We start from the raw sequence: 26,007 nt of genomic DNA on the forward strand, positions 1-26,007 counted from the left end.
CGCTGGCCGTTTCAAACGAATTGATGAATGAATCAGGACGTATTGTGAGGGAGGATCAGTCCCAAGACATGATGAAGCAGCGAGTCCTTCTGGCCCTCGCCAACTTGATCACATCTTATGCATCGTTTCTGTATAAATATTTTTTTATACTATTTATAAAAAATTTTAACAAAATATCAAATCTTCTTTTATCATTATATTTATTAATGAAACGAAATTTTAATTAGTATAAAAATATAATTTATTTTCAGTTAATAATTTGATATTTATTTAGTATAGATTAATTTTTATAATTTGTACAGTATAATATATAATCTTTTTTTACAGTATAATATATAATCTTTTTTAAATAGAAATTTCCAATTCTTATTATTTAATGAATTTTATTAGTTTTCAATTATTCAAAATCTACATACATCTATTATTAATGAAAAATAAATTATAAAATATGTTATTCATTTTTATCAATTTATTTTATTTTTTATAGAATAATAGCAAGAGAAAATTTATAAAGAAATTGGAAATCTTAATTAAAAATAAAATGAATTTTAAAATGAGTATATCTATACTGTCGCAAATCGTTAAAAAATGATGAAATAAAAATGTCTTAAAAATTGCATGTCATTCCACTGATAACGAACATACTTGAGATGATTATACGATTGTTCTTGCATTATGGGCCAAGCCGAACTCGAGATTCTCCAGCGTCCATTCGACGAGAAATCGTAAATGCAACGATGGAATATTCGGAGAGTTGGATGAACGTCGTAATGCAGATCATTGGAACCCTGTTTGATTTGAACCCTCTTGTCAGACAATTAACCCAATTCGAACTGATAACTCTCTCTTCCTTCTTGTCTTTCTCATAATTGTTCATTTCTATGTTCCATCATGCGAACAATTTAATTAAAAAATTTCGAAAGTATAACAAAAGTAATTTTCCCATTTTGATTAAGAATTAAGCATTTTTTCTTTGAAATAAAAATAAATAATAAAATGAACAAATCAAATATTCTATATTATTCAAGTTTATTGCTTATAGTTTTAAAAAATTTTGAAAATCATGAAAACTATGAAATTCTTTTGAATGGAAATAAATAATACGTAGATCATTTATATTAAAATAAAAAAAGAATTTAACTCGATGATGTTCAATCCTGATTTAAGATATAAAGTTATTATAATATATTATAATAATAATTATAATACAATTTTTGATGTTTAAACAAGTTTTTGTAAAAAAACTTAAAAAAAAGTTTTAGAAAGTTTCCTTAGGTATAGTAAATATTCTCTTCGAGTCTAATATAAATCTTTTTTAGTCTTATAAAAGAATCCCTATAAATTTCTATATTTATCGATATATTTTTCTTTTGAAAGTTGTCATTATATGGAAAAAAAAAGATTCTTCGAAAACTCGTATTTACAAAAGATTATAAAGAAATTATTAAATAAAAAATATTATAGATAAAATAAAAATTATTATAGATTATATTATATATCTATATATTATATAATACGTAAAAAATTAAATCTAATTAGGATATATATTCTCACTCAACTTCAATCAATTAAACAAAATTCAAAGGAAAATTCATTCTTGCTACCAAGAAGCTAATTTGATCATAAAAAAAAAAAAAAAAATATTCATGAGACATATCCAAATCTGCAATCCCTATAAAACCTCACTATCACCGAAGTGAAGAAGTCACTCCACAAAGGCTACGTCTTGATATTTACATAAAAGACTAGAAAGAGGTCGAGGAGAGAGAGTTAATCAGTCATATGAAAGAAAGAACTCGTAGGATGCATCATTCAAATCCTTATTTCCCTGGTAAAAACAGGTCAACCATCTTTTTAATAATTTCAATATGTAGATCCTCCGCATAAACACATCCAATCCTCCTATTCTCTTAAATACATCTCTTAAATGCATCTTCTGTATAGGGTGTTTCATTATTTCTGACAACCAAAAAAAAATGATTTCTTATAAAAAAAATATACAATAGTAAGATGATTGTCTTAGAATTAAGACGTGTCGTTTATTTGGGAAGCTATAATCGATAAGATCGATAAAAACAGTAAGATCACAAAATTGATCACGTGTTTAAGTTTACATGTAAGTTGATGAGAGAACAATTTTCTTCTAATCCTTTAATTTTAGAGGTAAGAAGTTCGATCTTTCATCTTATTCAAGTTTATATGACATTAATTTAGAATTGGTTTTTTCTTTCAAATATATACTTAAGATTTTTTTAAAAAGAAAATTTATATGCATCTTGAAACTTTAAAGGCTATATTGAATTTATATTCAGAGTGTTAATACAGCGTTCTTGCGAATATCTTTGGAAGATTAATTTTAAAGGTTAGAAAAACAAACGCAAAAATTAATATATCACGAATATATTAACATTTTACATAATATGCATGATTGCAATATTCAAGTCATGTAAAAGAGACTTAACTTGACGATAAAAAATTCTCTAACAACCACTAGAATCCTGAATATAACTAGATCAATATCACTATTTAATTTTCAATCTGATTAAATCATTTTTATCCATAGATATTCTGAGAATTATTAACGATTTGTTTCATTCACTTCGCTCGACTATTGAAATTAAAAAAAAAAAGAAAAATATTTTTTATAAAAAAGAGAGATAGGAAAAAGTATTCGAATTTTTTTGTTTCACGATGCGTGCCTAATCGAACACTCTATATATTGTCAGTAAGTGTATCGATAGTCCATTTGGTCAGAATATGAAAGAAAAAGAATCGAGGAATCGAAAAAAGACACGATGTCAGCAAACAAAAGCGGATACAGCCGATCCTGGAAAATAGACTGGGCACAGATGATGGTCGAAATATACAGGGACAACATGGGTTCGATCGGGCATTCGTTCTCACCGTGACCTGAAAAGTTATAGACAAAGAGAGAGAGACATTAAAATCTCGCTTTATTTCGGTTTAAAAACGATCCGCAATTTTCGTTTCCCCGCCCACTGTCCAAATTCCCTCGGTCCAATTTCCACACTCTTGTATGTACACTTCACCACACGTATACACGCGAAACATAAACGAAATAGCTGTCGAACCGGATGGAACAATGAGCGAAAAGAGTATTTTTTAAAGTGTTATCCGTTTGTTTTCCTTTCTCGAGTGGTAGACAAGGAAAATAGAAAGGAAGAAAGTTGAACTTAATTTGGAGAGGAATCTTGAGGTTTATTAGGTTGGAGAATCGGCAGAGAGAATGTTTGAGTTGGACGTGTTTGTATTTCTCTCGATTCTTTTTGTTTTTTAAAGAATTTTCTTTTTTTTTTTTTTTGAAAAAACGGATAATTTTTTTTTTTTTGACAAAACGAATAGGTTAGTATGGATATAATATTTATATGTAAACATGTATGTTTTAAAATTCAAGGTTATGTAAATAAGCTTATTACAGAATTATTTTATTATTAGAGATGAATACAAAGAATAATTGAAAAGAAAATAAAAATATTTTACTTCATATTCTTTATTTATTACATGTGTCAATCAATTGTTTCATCAATCATAAATTGGCCAAGTAAGAACATGTAATGGACAAATGTTCAATTAAAAAAAGAATTATAAAATTATTTATTCTAAATAAATTTATTAACTTCAGATTCCTATCTATTTCAAATCTGTAATCCAAATATGAGCTCTTCTCTCAAATTTTTCAGCAGATTTTCACAAAAATTTACAGATATCGTTCATGATACATTCTTCGTTTCTTTCTATTCGTCTGTTGATATTCTTCTATCCCTTCTGTTCTGACATAAAGCAACCTCGGTTTACGATAACGGAGGAACGGTACAATCATGATGCGTTCAAATAGTGAAAAATACCACATGTGGTTGTCTCATATATCGATATATTTAAATATGATATACGATGATTCAGGATCGTGCAAATAGATAGATAAATGTGATGCAGATTAAGGGGAGGGGAATGTAGGTTAAGGAGAACCGCGCAGTTTAACAACAAATCGATCGTTAATTTTGATTTAATAGGCTTTCAACATATATACGTTAAAATTGACAGAATGATTTTTTGACGATTAGAAAGATTTTTTGATGTCAAGAAATAATTGAAGTAATCTTCAATATATTATTAATAAGATAATTAATATTTTAAGAATTTAATTATCGTATATAACTTTTTCTTAAACTTAATTAAATCTTATTAAAATTAAAAAAAAAACTAACTTGAACTACTCTAATTTCAGGTAGAATGACTTCCAGTCAATGAATAAAAGATCGTTTTAAATACTATAGAAATGTTGAGTTCCTTTGTTAACCGATTGAAATATGGAAATGAAAGAAAAAGAAATTTTAATAACGCAGTTTTCTCTATTTTCTGAATGTATTTCGATAACAAAACTTTTAATTTCATCTCACATTTTTTACATAAAAAAATCTTTAAATTTCCATTGAATGCAATAACAATCTATTTACATTATAAAGTATATGAAAAAATAATTTATACTTTACAGCATATATTTTATACAATGTGATCTATATTAATCGAATATTTGAAAATGTGAAAATTTTTGACTTTGTATTGAATATAATAATGACTTATTGTTACACTATGAAAAAGAAATAATTTAGCGTATATTTTACACGATATAACCTATATAAATCGAATATTTTAATATAATCAATAATTTTTTTATTCGAAAAAGAGAATATAATTCTTTAAAATAATTAATTTTACATTATTTTTATCGAATAAAAATTGATATTAATAGATCGATCGTTATAGAGCAGCAACAGGAGCAAAAACATCCACGAGGCAGAGGACGCAGAGCAATAATCACAGCAACATAAGCGAGCTCTTGGACAATTTGCTTCGCGGTTACGACAACAGCGTGAGACCAGACTTCGGTGGTCCACCGGCCACGGTTGAGGTCGACATTATGGTGCGCAGTATGGGTCCGATTTCCGAAGTCGATATGGTTCGTATCTCTTCGTTCGTTTCCTTTTGTTTCTCTTCCCAACGACACTCTCCTTGCTACATATAGACTCTACAATCATTCCAGATCTCATTCATCATTGTCCAGCATTGTACAAATTCGATTTCAATGGTTTCGTGATATTATTTAACTGAGTACAAAAGCAATCTTATATGTATTTTCTTGTAAAACCAATCTTTGGATCTTTAGAATTTTTAAATCTTTTTAAGTCTTTTAGATTCTTTTTATGGATCTTAAGTTTTTGAATTTATCGAATCCTTAGAATTTTTTATTTCTTGTCTTTGAATCTTTGAATCCTTGGATTTTTGATCTTCGAATTTTTTGAATTTTTCACATTTTGTATTTTTAAATCTTTTAATTTCTAGATTCTCTTTCTTAGAATTTTCTTTCAATTTTTGGATCGTTATAATTTTTTCGATTTTTTGAATTCTTGAAATTTTGAATCTTTGAATCCTTGGATTTTGAATAAGAGAAATAAGATAAAAGGGATGTATGAAGGATGAAACAAATTGAAATAATAAAATATAAGAATATTTAGTTGTATTTCTGTTCCAAATAAATAATACATTATCACTGTAAAATATCACGATAACACAGAGGAAAATTCCATTAATTATAAGATTTCATCAAATAAAAGTTTATAAAAGTAACAAAAAAAAAAAAAATTTTTGCGCAGACTTATTCAATGGATTGTTACTTCCGGCAATCGTGGGTGGATCGACGTTTGGCTTTTCAAGGCGGTAAAGAAACTCTGGCGCTTAGTATATCGATGCTGGCAAGGATTTGGAAGCCGGATACGTATTTTTACAACGGGAAGCATAGTTATTTACACACTATAACCAGTCCCAACAAATTCGTCAGACTTTATCAAGATGGTAGAGTGCTCTACAGTTCAAGGTGAGTGAATATCATATCATAATAATTCATAATATTCTTGTATAATTTCTTGTATAATTTATAATTATTTTTTTCATATTGAATATGTATCTTTGAATTTTTTGAAAGTGATTTTTAAAGTAATTTTATTTTAAAAACTCGAAATTAGCAATTATAATTTTTTTTTTTTTACTATAGAATACGATTTTTTGTTTCTTTGTTGAAAAGCAATGTAAAATTCAAATTTCTCGAAATTGAAAATCGAAAGTCAAGTTTTTTTTTTTTTGCTTTTGATATCATGAAACTGAAAGTTTTAATTTGGAAATTTCACACAAAAATGTCTTGAAAACTCTTAACATATAATTTTCTTTCATCATAATAATAGAAGAAGATATTCTGTCTAATAAAAATCCAGAAATTGAAAATTACCTTTCTGTAAGTAAATTACTTTCTGAAAGTCATAATAATAGTTTTCATTAAAAAAAAATTAAAGATTTAAATATATTAAATAAAAATAAATGATTCAATTATTTCAAGTTTATCGTTTTATTGTCGTATATATTAATTCCTCGATCGATCGTGCATGATAGCATTTCTGTGTTTCACTTCACTGTTTATGTCAAACAACTCTTTCTTTCCGTCTACTGAAAAATTTTATATATATTATATCAAATATATTTTTTTATAATATTATATCAAATATAATATTATATGTATTTGATCATACCATTCCAAGTGATGAATTCTTTTGCTGGTTCGAAAATGTATCTGGATCGAGTTCAAAAAATATCTTGAATTCAAGTCGTTCACATTTCAAGAGGGAAAACGCAATGATTTTACTCGAAGAATATGGATCAAAGAGGAGTGGAGGAATACTTAAATGGTATAAATAATGATAAATGATGTTGCGATCTTTTAAGAATACAAAATGTGGTTAAATGACATCTTTACGCGGTGCTGATTTTCAAATTACTTTCATTTCCCTCTAAGAAATGTGTTTTCTCATTTATACATATAAGTTGTAACACGAAATTTTGAAGTTTACCATTATAGGTTATAAATGAATTTTATTTTATTTTACGATAATATTTTAATCGATAATCTATTCTAATATATTTACATTATATTCTTATTTGAATCGTATCAATCATCGTGATCAGAAATGGATCGAGATTTGTTAAACTTTGTTTCGAAATTCTTAAAATTCAAGTAAGAGTAAGTTTAAATTATTTAGTTTCGCTCGCACAATATTTCTTTGAACTTGAGATATTTTAATTAGTTGACATATCCTTTGCAAATATCAATAAGATCATTGATTAATCAATAATAATATTCAATGTTAACAATATTCAATCTAATATTTCAATTTTAATCATTAATATATTATTATAATATATTTAATTAATAATAATATACCAATGACTAGCTCAAATATATGCATAAATTATCAATTAACCATATTTAAATATGGTTATAATCTTACTGGCAATCTACAAATATTCAAAAATACAAAAGCTCATACAAATACCACAAAATTAATATCGTAGATATTCTATCATGGATAAAATACAAAATTCTTTTCAAAAATTAGATCAGATGATTTATTATTAGCAATTTTGAATTGCCCGCGCAACAGCGAATAGAAATATACGCGATCAACGATTGGAGGATAGAAAAAGAATGCAAGAAAGAGACAGAAAACAAGGAATCATATACGTTTCCTTTTTGTTAACTCATTCCCTTTCTCTTGACCTAGTCTTCTGGATCGGACCTATTGTGCACACCAGAATTAACTCTTGAGCTCAAGGTGCTTCTGCACACATATACACGTGCATCTCGTGGCTATCTAAGAATCATGTGCCGAGCACAGCGTTTGTTCTTTCAAAAGTGCATCGTCCTTCTCTGAACTTTTGTGTACGGTGTCCGAAAGACAAAGAACTTGAGATTACCGTCTTGATTTGCGTCAATGTTGTTAGCTCTAGATCGGTGTAAAGAGTTGCGTGAAACGATCCTCCAATCAAAGTTTTCTTTTCATGAATCGTGTGTGTAAATTTAAATATGAATAATGAATATAATTGTGATAAATATTGATATATTGATTTAAACATTGATATAAAAAAAATTATAATATATTATTATTAATATTTTTAATATAAAAAATTCATTTATTTTGTTACTAATATGTTATTGGTGCTTTAATGAATACAAGATTAAGTTAGGTTAAGTATAGAAAATTTACAATTTTGTTTGGAAACATTTTATTCTTATTATTCCATTTTTGTTTTTTTTTTTATTTTATAATCTCAATTGAGTAATATAGTAATATAGTAATATAGTAATATAGTATAATTATATTTAATCTTCTTTGAAAAAAATTATTCGTGAACCAAGTGAATACCAAGTTATGGAGAGAAATTTAAATTTTCGATCAAATTGAATATTTGAATATTTCGTCTTTTATTACTTTTTAACAGATGATTGGATAAACCTGATCTTATTTCATCAACTATGTAATAAATCTTGGTGACGTTTATAATAGCTTAGAAAGAATTTGTAAAAGAGTATCGTAGGATGTGACTAGGGTAGAAAATCGAATTCTTTTCGATACATTGTACACTTTCATGACCGATTGATAGCCATTAATGTCGATCACGTCTCAGCTATTTGCACAACACTTTATTAGCTACTAGTAAAGTTTTTCGTATATATTTATTTGAACAACTTCTAGTTACTTTGCCGAGATTAAACACATCTGCAACCGTAGAAACATTAAATATTTTCCGTTTCAACTTTATTTTTAACTAAATTTCGAAACTTTGTTAGTTTTAATCGTTTAATTCTTTTTAAAGTCTTTTTTAAGTCTTATGCACAACATCCATAAAATAAATATTTCACAATAATATCTTTTTTCTTAAATTATTTTTTAATATTAAAAAATATTTAATAATATTGTTCATTATTCAATATTTAGAATTTAATTTTAATAAAATTTTAATAATATTCTAACAATATTGTAGTGTCTCTATTCTTAGAAATTCTAAAAATGCGCATATATTCATCAAATAATTATAGACGAATAATTTTTAATCCTTTATAAAATGTCTTATTTTAATATTTTTTTCAATAATATATTTTTTCAATAATAATTATTATTGATGTCTAAACTATTATCTATATCATTTTATAATTTTAATAATAAAAAATGGATTTATTTTACTTAAAAAATTTGTAGCAAAATATTAATAATATTCTATCTCTTAAAGTGTTAAAAAAAATTACTTTTTCTAATAATTATTTCTTTAAAACCAATCGTAACATCTAGATAATTTTCCGTGAATGTTGGCAATCGCGTTATAAGTCTATCTAACCTCTCTAAATTCTTGCAATACGCATGCTCTCTCAGCGATAAAAGATCGCGAAATCATGGCACGATTTCACGGATGGCAAGAATAAGTAGTGGAAACGTTCCTAGGATGGACAACATCCGCTCATTTCCAGACCGAAGTAGACCTAAAACACGTCTCTATCCATTACGGATAATCTGCCGCATGCACTCCGTGATCTTCCATAACCACAAGGATTCCCTTGGCTGAAAATCCATGATTTTAGATTCTGCCTACGTGGTAGAATACGTGGTGGTAGTGTACGTGATCTCTAGAACGAAATGATTTTAGAATTTCGTCGCGTCTGTATGCTAATCGAGTTCGTTATTTTTATGCAAACGAGAGAGAGGTGGCCCGTGAAAGCTGTTAAAGAATACGTCATAATAAACGCAAACTAATAAACCTCTTTTTCTTTCATTCCTTCTGTTTCCTCTTATTCCACTTGTTTTTCTTTCTTTTTCTTTTATATATATTCTTTATCCTCTTGCTAGGCTAGAAACTCATTCCTCTTGAAGTTTCTTGTATTCTATGAATTTTTGTGGTCGGATAAAACTGCTGGTGTTTATCCCTCCGTTTCGTTCCGCTCGTTTAAAACACTCGTTTATTTGAGAGTGAACAATTTGGATGGAGTAAGGTTGGTTTATTCAGAGGTTGAAGAGGTCTCCGAATTGGAATTTGTGAAGTGGAGCGTTCTTTATAAAGTGAGTTCGGAGAAATCGACTCAATAATAGTATTTGTTTTATATGCATTGTAAATCGATGCATATGTAACGAATTTTCTTTTTTTTTTTTTTTTAATGTAATTCCGAATATATTTTTCTAAAAGATTAATTAATTTTATTATTCATGATTCAATAAAATCATTGGTTTTAAAGATTTATTAATAATTTATTATTAATTCGTCAAATGAATATTTTATCGTTAAAGAATTGCTTTTTAAAAAAAAAAACATTTTTAAAATATTGAAATAAATGAATTCATTTAAATTTTTTAATGAATTCGCATAATTTTCACTCACTAAGAAGCAAACTTTAATTACAGGCAAAGTTTTCATGATAAAGTTTTCATCACTAATCTTCCTTAATATAATGTAGAATACTATGTGAAAACGAAATGTTATGTAAAAAACTTTCTATGTAAAAAAAATATATAAAACTATTAAATTTCATATAAATATATATTTACATTATACAACAATCCACTTCTCATCTAGTATTTTCTCTAATTGTTTCATACATCCGTGTGCAATAAAAAAATCACAAAATCTTCTTAAATTCTTCCATTATTTGTTCATAAACAGTACTAGAATTAACCAAGCTCTGCATCACCGACAGAAAAAAAAATAAGAACCATGTTAAAAATGAATTAAAAATACACAGCGAGGTAAATGAGATAATTCCCGCGCATTTTTCGAGCGATGAAAAAAAAAGAAAAAAAAAGAAAATTAAAAAAGGAAAAAAAAAGAGGGTCGCGTTTCTCTTTGAACCGAGAATCAAGCTCGCAAATACCGCGTCAGAGAGTAAGACGAAACGGCGAGGTAACTGGAAGGAGGCTGGCAAATGTGAAGAGTCCCCCTCCACTTTTCCTCTAACTCGGCACCGTATGTACACTTCACGCTCGAGATGATTTATATCCTCTTGGACGGAGGATCTCGAGGATCTCGAAATGCCTGGTTACTGCAGCGATTCCGTTCGTCCATGCGTGCAACTGGCTAGAATACTTGTGCCAACGTACATAGTTTCCAATATGATCCTCTCTCTTAGCCGTTGTATTCATGTGTATATACCCTAACCTTATGCGCGTTACTAGCCATGTTTGCACTGGCGATTGTTCACGTTAGTCGAATTTAGACAATAATTATTTAGCCGAAATCAACGTTTGATTCGAAACATGGCTAAACTGTGACGGTAATTTTCGAGTTGTTGATCTTTATAGTTTGTTAATCGTATTTTTCTTGTTGGAACGGTATTGGGTCACGGCTGTTTTAAATTGAATGGAGAATGCATAGAAAGAGATAGGTTAGTAAAACTAGTTTATGATACATGATATCTTGATTCATAATTTATAAAATTTTAACGATAATGATTTTTATATTATATATTATATTATATATGATTTATTATAAGATCAAAAAATGTATAAATAATAAGTAGTTTAATTTATTTAAGTAGTTAGAAAATTTAAAATGAGAAATGATTTAATTTGTTTAATTGAGGTTAAAAAATAGTCCCTTTTTCCTTCCTTTTTTTTTTTTTTTTTTAAATCTTGTATAAAAAATCTAAAAATATTCGGATAGTGTAAAACTTTTGATTACTAAAATTCCTATCTCATCGCATTAGAAAAGCAGTAATATATACGAAGTAATACTTGAAATGTTTTGAAGAAAATATACTATTTATTTAGATGATTCGCTTAAGTAAAATTAGTAAATGTAAAATATCATAGATGATGGTAATATATACATAAGATATAAAAATCATGAAACATATTAGATAGTTTATTTTATTTAAATGAAAGATTATAATGAAAGATTATATAAAGCAAAAAATGAATATAAAATATTGTAGTATATAGGAAAATAAGTTAATCTGTTAACTTAATAAGTTAATTGTTTCTTAATTAAAAAGCTTTTTTCATATATATATATATATATATATATAATAAGAATTAATAAAAACAGATTAAATCGTTTTATATATCTAAATATTAAATTGTACAATTGTATTCAAAATTACATTATTCAAATACACGAATTTAAAGATATTTTTATCTCTTTTAAGTGGAAAATCAATTCGAATATATTTTTCAAATATATCTTTTTCAAATATGATAAAATGACACGTAACTATATATAATTAAAATGAATTTCAGATTCTCGTTTATATGAGATACACGAAATTGCATGTTTCATTTTTTTTTTCTTCCTTTTAATTTTTTTTATATTTTTTTCTTGTCGCGATATATGGATCGATTTTTTCGCTGTTTTTTATTCGGACAGAGATAAAAATTTATTCGTAATATCCGTAATATTAGAATGTCGTGATTAATTACAAGCTTCCATGCATGGACGACAATCCATGGTCGATTTCAATTTCAAACGACGCGGTTTGTATATCCGCTGAGTTGAGCAGATATTCATCTCTCCATTTCATCCTTGCACATGTTTGTCTCGTTCACTAATACCACTTGATTCGTAACTGAAGAGATAGACGTTAATTCCACTAAATTTTAAACTGTGATATTGACATAATATGGAAATGTGATACGTGGCGAAAATTTTATTATTATTAAAAGCTAATCATTCTTATATATAAAATATTTCACTTATACATAATAAATATTATGATTTATTATTTATTTTTTCTTAAGATTATTTCTTTTTTTGAAATTTTAAAAATTATTGATATTTTTTTTGTAATAATGATATCTTTTATAATACCTTTAATATTTATAATATCTTTTATATTTTTATCGCTTTATGATAATAATAGCATAGTTTTCCATTTAATTAATATATTAATTAAATATAATATAATATATTAATTATCATAAATTATTAGAATTGATGAGACCATTAGAAAATATTAAATCCGACCATAAATAACAAGAATTCCCAATACACATTTGAAACCATGGTTTGTTTCAATTTGTGGCGTACTCATTTGGAATGCAGCCAGGATTTTAAATTTCAGATATTTTTGCTCTGTTTCCTATAACGTATAACTCTGATGCAACAAACAAGTGTTGCTAATTATTATAATTTTTATCGTGATTTTAAATCTAGCACAAGTATTTATTCCTACTTAACATGTAAATATGTAAACATGTAAAAAATTAATATGAAATTCAATATGATTTGAAATTGATTTAATATTGCGTCATTGCGACATTGCAAAAATCAAGTTATAATATCTAATAAAAAATCAACAGAAGTATTAATATTAACTCAACAATACCGATAAAAGATAAAAGATAACAATAATATCAAAAACAAGTAAATAGTATATACAAAAACAAGTATATAGTTAATATTTTCAATCTTCAGAATCATACAAGGTTATGATTTCATTTTTAAAAAATGTTCACATGCCTATGGAAACTTACATACTTAATTATACAGATTAAATCTATTTGAAAAACACAAAAATTTTTTTGGCATTACAAATAATTTACGATATTTAGTATGGATTAAATTAAGCATCTTGTAAATATGCTTGTAAATATACTGTTTATGGTATATAATTTTGAATACTTTATTCGTCTAAAAAAGAAAAAATATTATTATAAGCAATAATTTTTTCTCAAGATTTTGTAATTTGGATATCTTTTTAAACGAATCTTATTTTTATTATTTATAGCATAATAACTTTAAGTTAAGACCAATCTAATATAATTTTCAAATAATATTTAATATGATATTAAAAAATTAAAACTTGACAAGGATCCAATACGATTGATTTTATCTAAATTTTTTTTTTCAGATATTAATATTTGTAAAAAAAATAAATAATGCAAAAATGAATAAAATATAAAAAAAATTATAATTTATAAAGAATTAAGAATCCAAAAGTTATAATAAATTTTAACTTAAATTTCTTCTGATTTTGTATAAATATTAATATCTCAAAAAGATAAATAATTACATAAAATTAAAATTTGTCTTAATTTTATTTTATTATTGAAAATTCTTATTAATTTTTTTCAAATATTAATATTTATAAAAACAAGTAATTGTTTTAAATTAGAATTTTTTTCTTTCAAACAAAATTTTAACTATGCTTTGGAAATTTGTTGTCCTCAATTCAATTTTCAAATCAACAATCTCTGGTTTCTCGATATTTTTTTGTGATTTCGGTCTCTCGGCGTGTAAACGAACATTTCTGGACGTGTTCGTGGCGGTAAATTCAAACGTCAAGCTCTCGAGCAAACTGCACACGGTCCACAATGAAACCCATTCGACCTGATGAACAATGAAAATTATTTTCACCGCGAATCTCCGACGATACAAAAGGGTTTACCAGTGGGTAGCAATAAATATCGAATCTGTTCGGTGCAAACATTCCTTATAATTCAAATTATATCGTCCGAATATAAATTTCGAATTTTTCGTTGCTGAATTACTGCGAAATTTCTGAATAAATACAGAATTTCTTGGATAATATTTAATTTGATTAACAATTAACTAGATTTTAATATTATATCGATTTTAACATAATTATCTCGTTGAGAATTGGTAAAGATTTTATCATTCAAATTTTTATATAAATATAAATTGTATTTTATATAAATATAAATATAAATAAGTACAAATTGTATATATTTGAAAAATCTATACTACGTTATTAAAAATTAAATTTAAAAATTATTCAGCACATTAAATTTACTATTTCTTGCATTATTTTATTAATTTTATACGCGATCATGCTACCACTATTATTTCCTCAATGCAAAAGTCAAAAGAATAGAATGGCTGATAATCGAGTACAATTCTATCTCACGGAAACACGTAGAACGTTACAAAATCGTTTGAGAAAGATTTGAAAAAGGAGATGACGTCACCTTGCTGAACAAGTGCTTTTGATGTACCAACGAACCCTTTTCAACTTCGAAAACGTTTCCTGCTTTTCGCCTGGCAATTAAGGTGAAAAGTTCCTCCTCTAGTCGCTTGACACATCTTCCAACGCAGTCGAATACGTTTGTAATCGACATTGAGAATCATCCTGCTAACTTTCCAAACAGAGATAGCGTGGCTGATCAATAGAAGAAAGGAAAATTGAAATCCTTATTGAAAATTGAAAGAAAAAAAATAAGGAACGCGAATTTTGAATCAAGTTTTGACATAAAAAATAAATAACAATGAATCATTTGAAAAATAATAATAAATGATAATAGAGATAATGAGAGATAAAAGAATATCGTTTTGTGTCAATGTTTATCGAGCTTGTTGAACAAAAGTTGAATGTTTATGGAAAAGAAAAAAAAAAAAAAAACATGTGGAAAATTTTTGAAATTGGATGTGTTAACAACATATTTTAAAATTATAATATATAAATTAGTACAAAAATAAGGATCCAATCTGGAATCTAGGTCAGAATCGAAATTTGATTATAAATATGAATTGATTAGTTCTTATTATTTTTTTCTTTTTTTTAAAGAGAATAAAAAAATCAAAATAAACATATCAATGAATTTAAGGTAAACCAACAGACAAAAGTTCAAAGTTATAAAAATATATTGCAACATATTATAAAATCATCGAAATCAATGAGGAGGTAACTTTTTTATTTGCTTCTTTGATCATTTTCATTAAAAAAAAATTTTTATGATAATTCATGAATTATGATATTTATCATTCAAAGTTGTCAAACTACATTCATACGATAAATTGAATATCGTATCAATTATTATATTCAAGTATTGTCCTGATTTATTTCTTATTCGAGAAAGAATAAATTTTGAAATATAGAAAGATTTTCCTCCTTGTAAAATGCTTCCATGGATATTCAACGAAATAAAAATAAAATAAAATATCATTGAACGCGAGAAGAAAATTTAACATCATATATCGGCGTGTTTGAAATCTGAATATGATGAATCGTATAATAAAATATAATAGAAAATTCAGATTCATATCTGAAGATGAAATGCGGAAATACGTCAATATCGAGCCAATTAATCGCTTAATTAATACTTTGGTTTCTCCAAGAGGAAATGAATTCTGTTATCTTCTCTCAGATTTGTTTCTCACATTTATCTTATTATAAATATTGAAATATCTTAATTACAAACTTGAATTATAGAATTTGGAAAATTAATTTGTATTTATTTATATTTAGTTATTTATATTTAGTATTTATAAGTTATTATGATTTGCATAGAATATATTAATTAATGGGAAAAAAATTGAAAAATTAAAACAAAATGATAAAAAAGAATTTTGTAAAAATTTATAACAATATCATATATTTAATTATGTTTTATTTTATATTTTTTTTTTCGTCTTTTAAAATATTTAAAACATTCGTCGTACGATTTTTTTCTGTATCATCGAGTCGTCGATAACAATCGTGAATTAAGTTTCGAAAATCGATCATTTGGAAGAAGATCGATCGGAACCGTGATTGAGTCTGTAAAGAACTCTTATAAAACTCCAGAAATGTAGTGGAAAATCGTCGAAAGTAAATTGCTCGAGATCTATCCTTGGTTGAACATGTTCAATACCTTGATCAAAATGACTAAGCTATAGTAACTATGTGATTAAATGTTGAAAAACATGTGTAACTGGTAAAACTAAAAAATATTTCATCATAAAAATGGATGGATAAACAATTAATAAGAAGTATTGATATCAAAGTGTTTATTATTTTCTACATGAAATTATATTTATTTAATTTTATCTATTATTTTATTTTATTATCTATTAATTAAGATTTACTGATACTAGTAATAAAAATTATTTTTTTCAATTAAAACTTTAAAAACTACAAAAATATCAGATAAAATCAAATTATATGCAACTGTAATTATATGCAATTAACTGACTTAACGTCAGCAGATTAATATAATTGCCCATGTACAGACGTTTCTAATGCAAAATTAAATTACTTGAGAATTAAATTACATTTTATTATTAATCTACAAAATTTATGACAACAATATTACAATAATAATAATGTAATAATATAATGATAATATAATCTGATTATTTAAAAACAGTTTTCACTTTTATATAATATTCTAATACATACAATAATTTAATTTAATATACATGTATATCGTAATTCTAGTTAGAACTGAGTACTATGTGCTTTATCATCTTTAGTCTATTCATTTAACTAATAGTTGATACTAGAGACATCTTTAACATTAAACTCGTAATACGACTACATTGCAACAAACTTGGAATTATATAATCATAATCTATGTTATCTCGCGATTATAGAACTTGAAAGTTGAAATTTTCAAATCTTAATAAGGATCTGTTTTGGAAATTTTTAAAGAAAAATATGTATAAAAAAACAAGGATTTTTAAAAAATAACAATTTAAACAAGATATCAAAATTCAAGATATAAAATAAAATTAGATTCTTTGTATATCAAAAAAAATCAAAATATTATATATATATGTACATTGAGAAATCATAATCACTTGATTATATTTATTATATCATTAATAAGTTTAATATTTCAAAATAATTTTTTTCTTAAGATCTTTATCTCTTATATTACACAAATTATTATTTATCACAAAATATTTTTCAAATAATTTTCAATATTAATATATTTTATAGTGAATAATAATTTTTTTCAAATAATAACATTATATATATCCAACTTTTTATCATCAAATTATCTGAAATCTGAAACATTGATTTTCATAGATAATATAAACACACAACAACAAACATTATCGATATCGAACAGTTAATACGATTGATAACAATCGAGAACAACGCGCAAAATTTAATGGATCATTCTAATTTATCAAATTCGAAGAAACGATAATTTTCATGTATCAATCTTATATGTGCAATCTCCACGAAAACGACTTAAAACAAAAGGATATCTGCGGAACAGTCACAGAATTTCTACTAATGAAAGATTATTCCATATATTCTGTATTTCCTGAAAATTCGTATTCCGTCCACCTGTCCGTCGTGCCAAAAGAACAATAGCCAAGCTTCGTGGCTCCTCATCGTCCGTTGCACTCGAAAACGCTTGAAAATGTTCGTTCTACCGGTGCTAAATAATATTTTCCGATATCACGATCCTATATCTATTGTGTATATATACATGCATGCAATTGTATTATATTCGAATTAGTAGATAGGCTCGACTAATGGTACCACGTAGGGAACAACACGTAGAGAGGTAATCGCGAATCGAATATTTCAGAGATCCATGATATCGAATTATTATGTTCGCCAAGTAGCGTGAAGAACAAAACTGAATTATATGTCAAGTTATAAGGCGTTATACATCGGTTAAGACTGTATCAAACAGATGGATGATTCTAATGAACGAATCATTCTCGAGGTCCATCGAACAAAGCTATGATTATTATGATGAATATTTTTTTTTTTTCATTTTTTTGTAATTTATATCATCTGCGATCTAATGCATAAATATTTCGAATAAAATGTACATGTTTCGAATAAAAAATTGGAGATATATCGAAATCTGATTTTTGATGCGATGAATGATAATTAAATTGCGGATTTTGTAAAAAATTTTGATAAAATAGAGTTTAAACAAAAATTTATTTTATTCTTCAAATATCATAACGTATTTTTGATATTTTGTAATTTTTTTGTATGTTATGTTTCTTAATATAAAAATATTGTATTCGCAGTATAAGCATGATAATAATAAATATTGATCATTTATTTTAGAGTCATTTGAATAACTAATAAAAATAATAATTTTTGACTAATAAATATTAAAAGTAATTATTTGATATATTTCTCATAAGATTATTTCTTTAGTAAAATAATATAAATATTTAATTTTAGACTCACGATCAAGGCAGGATGTCCAATGAATCTTGAAAATTTTCCAATGGATACACAAAGATGTCCACTACAATTTGGTAGTTGTAAGTTCAATTGAAAAGAGAAAATTAAAAAGAAAAATTAGTGAAAACAATTTTAAACATTTATAAAGAACTTTTGTTAAAATTAACGCTAAAAAAGCTTAGATCATGAATCTTAATCTTTCTCTCATTTCTCCTCTATCTTGAATCCTTATATTCTATATTTAGAATAAAATTTTTGTCTTTAATTGAAAATTGAACATAGAAAAAGTGGTAAGAAAAAGAAAAATAAGAAATCTTGAAAACCAAAGATGAACAATATTAAAAGCACAAATTTCTCTGATAACAATTAAACAACATAATAACAGTGTTTTTCTTTATGTTGTGCTGGAAAAAAACAGAGAGAGAAAGAGAAAAAGAGAGAGATTTAAATAAGAAATACATCTGTGGGGAGGAATTTTCATTGAATAAGAAAGGTGACACTTAAACGAGGAATGAATTCGATACTTTTTTTTTATAGTTCTTTGGCGAACGAGCTAAGCTAAGAAATATTCTCTTGATTGCAGTCGGTTACACGAAGCGGGACGTGATCTACAAGTGGAACAGTGCCCGACAAGTAGCAATCGCCGAGGACATGAAATTATCCCAATTCGATTTGGTTGCCAATCCTACTGCAAATTATTCTGCATCGACGACCCTTTCACACAGTGAGTCGATATTTCTTATTAGATAATTCATTTCTAAATTTAGTGATTTAGATGCAAAAAATGTTGTTCAATTTGCTGAAAAAATTTATTTAAAAGATTTATTTGTTTTTATTATTTGCTATATTATTTCATTTTTTTATTTATTTATTAAAATTATGCTTATTATGTACATTTATATAGAGAATCAAATCTTTAGAAATTTAAAAAATGAATATATATATTTAAATATGTAATATTATAAATATATAATTAAAATTATTACAAGTAAAATTCTAATTTTATCAATAATATATTTTTATTTTAATTTTATAATAATTTTCTTTTTATTTTTTAAATAATTTCAATTTCCACCATCAATATTTTCATAATATATTTCATATTTCAAATAAATCTTTAAAATTTCTTGAAAATAATTTCATGTAAAATATTATCAAACAATATTTATTAATATCAAATTTATTCATTAAAAGAATTAAAAATTCATAAAAAATAAATTTCTTAACTAAGATCTTTTATCGATGATAATTTAAGAATGATCGATTCTAAAAAAAAATATAAGAGAAATGTAAAAAAAAAAAGTGTGGCGCGTTAAGAGTCGTTGAAAGCTCGATAAATATCGGCGGGTAAATTTGAATTAAAGAAACGAAGGAAAGAAATGTCTCTTAACGATTGCAAAGAAATTCGATTGGAAACTTTTATTGCGTTTACGGATTCTAGAAGAAGAGTATCGACATGTAGGAATAAAGCTAAGAGTAATAGGTGAAATTGACCAGAAAATGCAATGCAAGAAAAAACGACGACATGATATAAAGAAAAAAGAAATACGAAAAAGAGAAAATGAAAGATGGGAATAGAAAGTGAAACGAAAGAAAGATAAAGAAAAAAGATAAGGTTTTCCACGTTAGAAAGTTGGCAACGACGAAAAAAAAATTCTTTTCCAAAAATCTCCATTTCCATCGATTGATAAGAAAAAAAGAGGTTAGGACGCAAGGATTCCAACTTTTAATTGGATTAGCATCAATTAATGCTTCGCAAACAAGTGATATTTGATTCAAAAAAGTAATAAAAAATTATTTTACAAGAAAAATATCTTCAAAATTAAAGAATTATACATTAATAGTACAATTAAATTGATATTGTAATATCATGATTTTCTTTTAACGATAACTAACCTCAAAATATAGTTATATTTTTTTTCAAATACTTTTGAATAATTCTTTTATAGAAAAAAAAAGAAAAGAAGAAAAAAGAACTTTAAAGAAAATAAAATTCTCTTATTTTTTATTGCTTTGGATATATTTGATCGATAAAAAGAATCGATACTTCGATTAACTTCTTTCTTTTTATCTAAATTTGAAATATATTATTAAACGAAAAAATAAAAGAAATAATAAAATAAAAAAAAATAGATGTAAATAATTTATTTATGCAACTGAGAAAATAGAGCAAAAATAGAGTAATTTATTTCGCTGTTGTAATAAGGTTACATTTTAAAGAAATTGAAAAATACTGATTTTGAAAAAATTTACGAATGCAAAAGCCAAATAATCGTGCATTGTTTGTTTGTATTCGATAAATCGAAATGGATGCCGCGTCGGATACCGGAAATAATATACAGGAAACAGAATGATGTATCAGATGAAGTCCAATAAAGTTGTTCCAGTTTGTAAACGTTATCAAGTGAAAAAATGCAAGGCAAATAAGAGGAGAATTGGATGATATGTTCAATGCGACAGATTTCAAGCGTAACCAAAGAAGCTAATGATCACAACTGTGTTTGATTTCAATTCAATACGAATTAATATTTGATATGGAATTCAAGTAGAAATAAAAATTGAAACAAATAGAAAATAAATATTATAATATTATAATATATGTATAATTTGGATGAAATTTAAGAATATCGAACTGGAAAAAAATTATGAACATTGAATTAAGTTGCTTTTATTTTTAATTTTTTTTAAATTTAAATTTAAATTTGTTTATTTTATTGCAGAAACATTCATGTAATATTAATTATATGACTATATGATTATATTATATATTTATTATTGTATAGAAAAAAGATATTTGAATATTGTATTATTTTATCATGTTCAATATTTTATTTAAGAGTATTTAGCTTATATTTGTTATAGACTATAATTATTATTATATAATTATATTTTATATATAATAATTAATTATATTTTAGATAAGATAGAATTATATAATCTCTTGTTAAGGGATAATTTATTCTCTTTTGAACAATTATATTTTTTACATTTAATATAAATTTTATTTAATACTTTTAATATTTATTTATTATACTTATTATTTATTATATAATATATTTATTATTTATTAATATAATATAAATAATATGTAATAAAGATTAATATTAAATAAATATAACAAAAATGCAATATATCTTGATTTTTATATTATTATTTTAGACAAAATAAAAAGTATAATAAAATTTTATATATTAAAAGTATTATTTGATTTTAGCGGAATATTCGATGTTGCTGGTATATTTTCATCTGCAAAGGCACATGGGTAATTTTCTTATACAAGTATATGGACCTTGTGTTTTGCTAGTCGTCCTGTCTTGGGTCTCCTTCTGGTTAAATCGAGAAGCCACTGCAGATCGTGTATCACTAGGTAAATTCGTAGATCGTGAATATTTATTATATTAATCAAAATTATAATTATTTTAACAAACAATTTTTATATAGAAGGAAAATTTAAAAAATCTGTTTAAAGGAATAACAACTGTGTTAACAATGACATTTTTGGGATTGGAGGCGCGAACCGATCTGCCAAAAGTTCCTTATCCCACTGCCTTGGATTTCTTCGTTTTCCTCTCGTTCGCCTTCATTTTCGCCACCATTATACAATTTGCGGTGGTCCACTATTTCACCAAGTACGGTTCCGGCGAGTGTTATTTCAGTTCGGATCTAAGCGAAAGTGAAACTTCCAGCGATGAAGAGGAAGCGGATACACGGCCATTGAAGAAAGAACCAGTAATTTTTATACTTTGAAAATAATTTATTATAATATTAAAACATTATTGAATACTTTATTATTCAAGTAGCATAAGAGCAAAACTATTATATTAACTTTTCATTATAATTATAATTTTAAAAAAAGCCTACTATTAATAATATTATAAAATAATAAAAATAATAAGTCAGATGTTAATTTATCATAGAATCGTATTACAAATATTGCAAGAAATATTTTTTTCGTCCTTAATTTTATACATTATATTTTAATAAAAAAATTCAAAATTACTAAATAATAATTTGATAATAAATAAAAATAAACTAATAAAAATATGTTTCTTCTCAATTCCAATAAGGATAATATAATAAATCTCAAAGTATTTCACGAGTATGGGCAAGATCGTTTAATATTCATATTTTGTAAGAATTCATGCTCTGTTGTCTTAGCATTGTTCCACAGTGACTACAAAAATCGGCAAACCTGATTTTTCGATATTCCCAGTTAAAGATTAAAATCGTTACATTGCTAATATGTAACAATCTATCATACCTTTTTATGTTTCCATCAATATTGAACACATGCTTGCGTGAAAACTTGATAGTGAGCATTAATAAAGGGATGATCTAGAAACCAAGAAACATCATCCCTATTGCGTAATCATGATATAACGAAATTATGGATACGATCTTGTTGCTTCTTTCATTTTTCATTTTAGCACCGTATCAAATTTATTTTTCGCGCTAATTTTTATTAAATGCAGAAAAATAGAAGAAACCCAGTTAAAATGGAATACTTAGTAAAACTGAAATCAATTATTATTATTAAAATATTAAAGATGAAATCTCAGAAAAAGAATCTCAAAAGAAAAAATATATATATATTCATTTCTTATGAATGATTCTATTCAACTAACAGAATATTTATTATTTCAGATTTCCCAATCGAATAAAAGAACTGCCGGAAATCTAGCAGCTCGTGGACATTCAAGTCGTAATTTTACAATGAACGAGGATGGTATAATCGAGGTAATACCGCTATCAGCAATTCCAGAACCGAGCAAAAATCCTACAATGGGTCACTGGCAAATGTCCTGCGTGGCCTGCAGTCCACCTCCTCGACAAATTCCTCCAAGCAGAAAGGAATCAGGTCGAAGACGACGCAGGAGGACTCCTAGATACAATTCCGTATCAAAAATCGATCGAGCCAGCCGCATCGTGTTCCCCGTATTCTTCCTAGCAATCAACGTATTTTATTGGTTTGCATATTTGTCAAGAAGCGAGCGTATCAATTATTACAATGTGAATTCAAATGGCACGTGAGACTGGTCGTTAAACAGAACATTGAAGAAAAAACACATGTACGAACATCCTTCATGGAGTGATTTATGAGGAAATACTTGTTCGACCAATCTAGAAATATTATTTTGAGAAATCATATGTGTAATAAGAATTACTTCTTCGTGAAGTAATCGAATCACTTAACAAAGATAATGAGAGCTTTGAAACGATTGAATAAACAAATATTATCGTTATCATTCATAAATTTAATCATATTAAATAAAAAATGAAAAGAAAATTGGAATTGTTATAAGTACTTTATAGTACTTAATAGATATAACAAGACAAATCAAAAAAAACCGAAGGAAATATTTGTGTATAAAACATAATGTAGGATCTCTATTCATTGGATGACAAACATTCGTAAGCTATTAATATTCAGAGTCTTATTGCATAATAATTTATTGATTAATAATTAGTAAATTGGTAAATTACATATTAAATTTCTTTGACAATTATAATTTGAAATAGAAATAATCTCAGATTTATAATTTATATAAAATTTATATAGAAAAATTTAATTTTATTATCAAATATATTATAATAATGTAAAAAAATTTATTAGTATTAATTCACTAATATTATTAGTATCAATCGATATTAGTAATAGGTGAAAATATGAAATCAAACATTAAAAATTTAATTAATTTAATAAAGTTTACAATATAAATTTACAATATATGTTAAAAAAATAATAAGAGATGAAAATTATTTAAAGTGATTCAAGAAATAAGAATTGGTTGGAATCATTCTTTTCAAAGTTTTGTATGTTATTAATAATCTTAACACTTAGAAGATTATTATTCTTTGTGTTTAAAACTTTTATTATAGTGAATTTAAATAAACAATATTATTAATATTTATTGATTTATAATGTAGAAATACATCTACATACATTTAAACTATAATTTTAAAAATATTTAATAATTAATTAGAATATTTTTTATTTTTTATTAACAAATATTTTATTATTGTTATTATTTGTTATTTATTATCATTATTCATTATTCTTTGGACAAATGGAAAAATTGTTCATCTTAGAAATATATATATATATATAAAAAATAATATCATCCAATTTTCTAAGTGTTAAGTTATAATATGTTAATATATAAAATACCTTTTTATTCAATTAATTATTCTAAATAGAAATAAATGTATGAAAACTACTAATCCATAAAAATGATATCAATCATAGAAATTATATCATTCTGAAAATAAGCAATCGGGCCAATAAATTGAATAATTAAGAATAGTTATATATCAAAACAAGCACTAAATTATACTCATCATCTTCAATTTAGATAACGATTGATTATTATAGATTCGACCTTTATCCAACAGTTTTGATTGATAACATCAAAATGTTATGATTTTATACTTTTAGTTATTAACATATTCTTAACAATTCATAAAATTTTTTTCGAAATCACAATGTTCGAGTTAATCAACTATTTTTTGAAAAGAAAATTTAATAAACTTTTCTTCGGATATAAACATTTCAATTAAAATAAATAGAAAATAAAAAGTAAGGAAAAAAATAATTTTCTTTTTTTAATCAATAAAATCAAATTTTATAATATTTAATTAAATAATTAATTTATTTCGAAGAATGCATTCTTATGACTCGTGCACATGTGAGAAAAAAATTTTAATTATAAACGATAATGTTTAAAATAAATATGTGGAAAAATTGTTTAAAATTTGTATTTGGATATTAAAAATTGTTAGTTCCATAAAAAATTGAATCAGTTCTATTTATTGATGAAATATTGTTGATAAAACATATGGAATATGTTTTAAACATTAAAAGAACGTTTAGCGAGTGAGATAGTAGAAAAATTTAATAGTAACCGAGTATTAGGTGCGACAATAAAAATCAATTTCAAAAAATAGTCTGTTGTTATTTATTATAATATATACGCAATATATACATATGATAATTTAATTAAAAGGCAATAAAAAGTAAAAATATTTAGTATTTTTTAATATATAAAATGTATATTTAAGTAAAGATGATCTAAAAATTTTAAGACTCTGTGATACATGCAAAATACAATGAATAACATATCTGTTTTATACTTCGTCCATTATGATATATAAATTATTTATTTATTTTTCTCCTTTATCATAAAACAAGTCTTTCCTTTACTAATACAAAATCATAAAAATGACAAGAAAAGTATCAT

At 25.2% G+C, this 26,007-nt stretch overlaps 1 protein-coding gene and 1 pseudogene across 1 annotated transcript; one reads left to right on the forward strand and one right to left on the reverse strand.

Annotated features, from left to right (window-relative positions):
* LOC122711313 (gamma-aminobutyric acid receptor alpha-like) lies at window positions 1–24,215 on the forward strand. Its single transcript, XM_043929956.1, has 8 exons — window positions 1–130; window positions 4,786–4,978; window positions 5,673–5,893; window positions 18,767–18,849; window positions 19,353–19,493; window positions 21,984–22,136; window positions 22,239–22,498; window positions 23,414–24,215. Exons 1-8 carry the CDS (start codon window positions 24–26, stop codon window positions 23,798–23,800), a joined length of 1,545 nt encoding a protein of 514 aa, XP_043785891.1. The 5' UTR covers window positions 1–23; the 3' UTR covers window positions 23,801–24,215.
* Window positions 14,064–14,963, reverse strand: LOC122711318 (annotated as a pseudogene).
* Window positions 24,216–26,007: the final 1,792 nt, after the last annotated feature.

The sequence above is a fragment of the Apis laboriosa genome, unplaced genomic scaffold (assembly GCF_014066325.1).
Source record: "Apis laboriosa isolate Shangri-la unplaced genomic scaffold, ASM1406632v1 scaffold112_cov148, whole genome shotgun sequence".
NCBI lineage: Eukaryota > Metazoa > Arthropoda > Insecta > Hymenoptera > Apidae > Apis > Apis laboriosa.

What these genes read in the sequence shown, in the direction of transcription:
- LOC122711313 (XM_043929956.1), top strand. Translation starts at nt 24, where the DNA reads ATGAATGAATCAGGACGTATTGTGAGGGAGGATCAGTCCCAAGACATG. An exon ending in CGATTTCCGAAGTCGATATG is followed by an intron (nt 4,979 to 5,672) that starts GTTCGTATCTCT and finishes ATTTTTGCGCAG; the next exon opens with ACTTATTCAATGGATTGTTA. An exon ending in TGCAGATCGTGTATCACTAG is followed by an intron (nt 22,137 to 22,238) that starts GTAAATTCGTAG and finishes ATCTGTTTAAAG; the next exon opens with GAATAACAACTGTGTTAACA.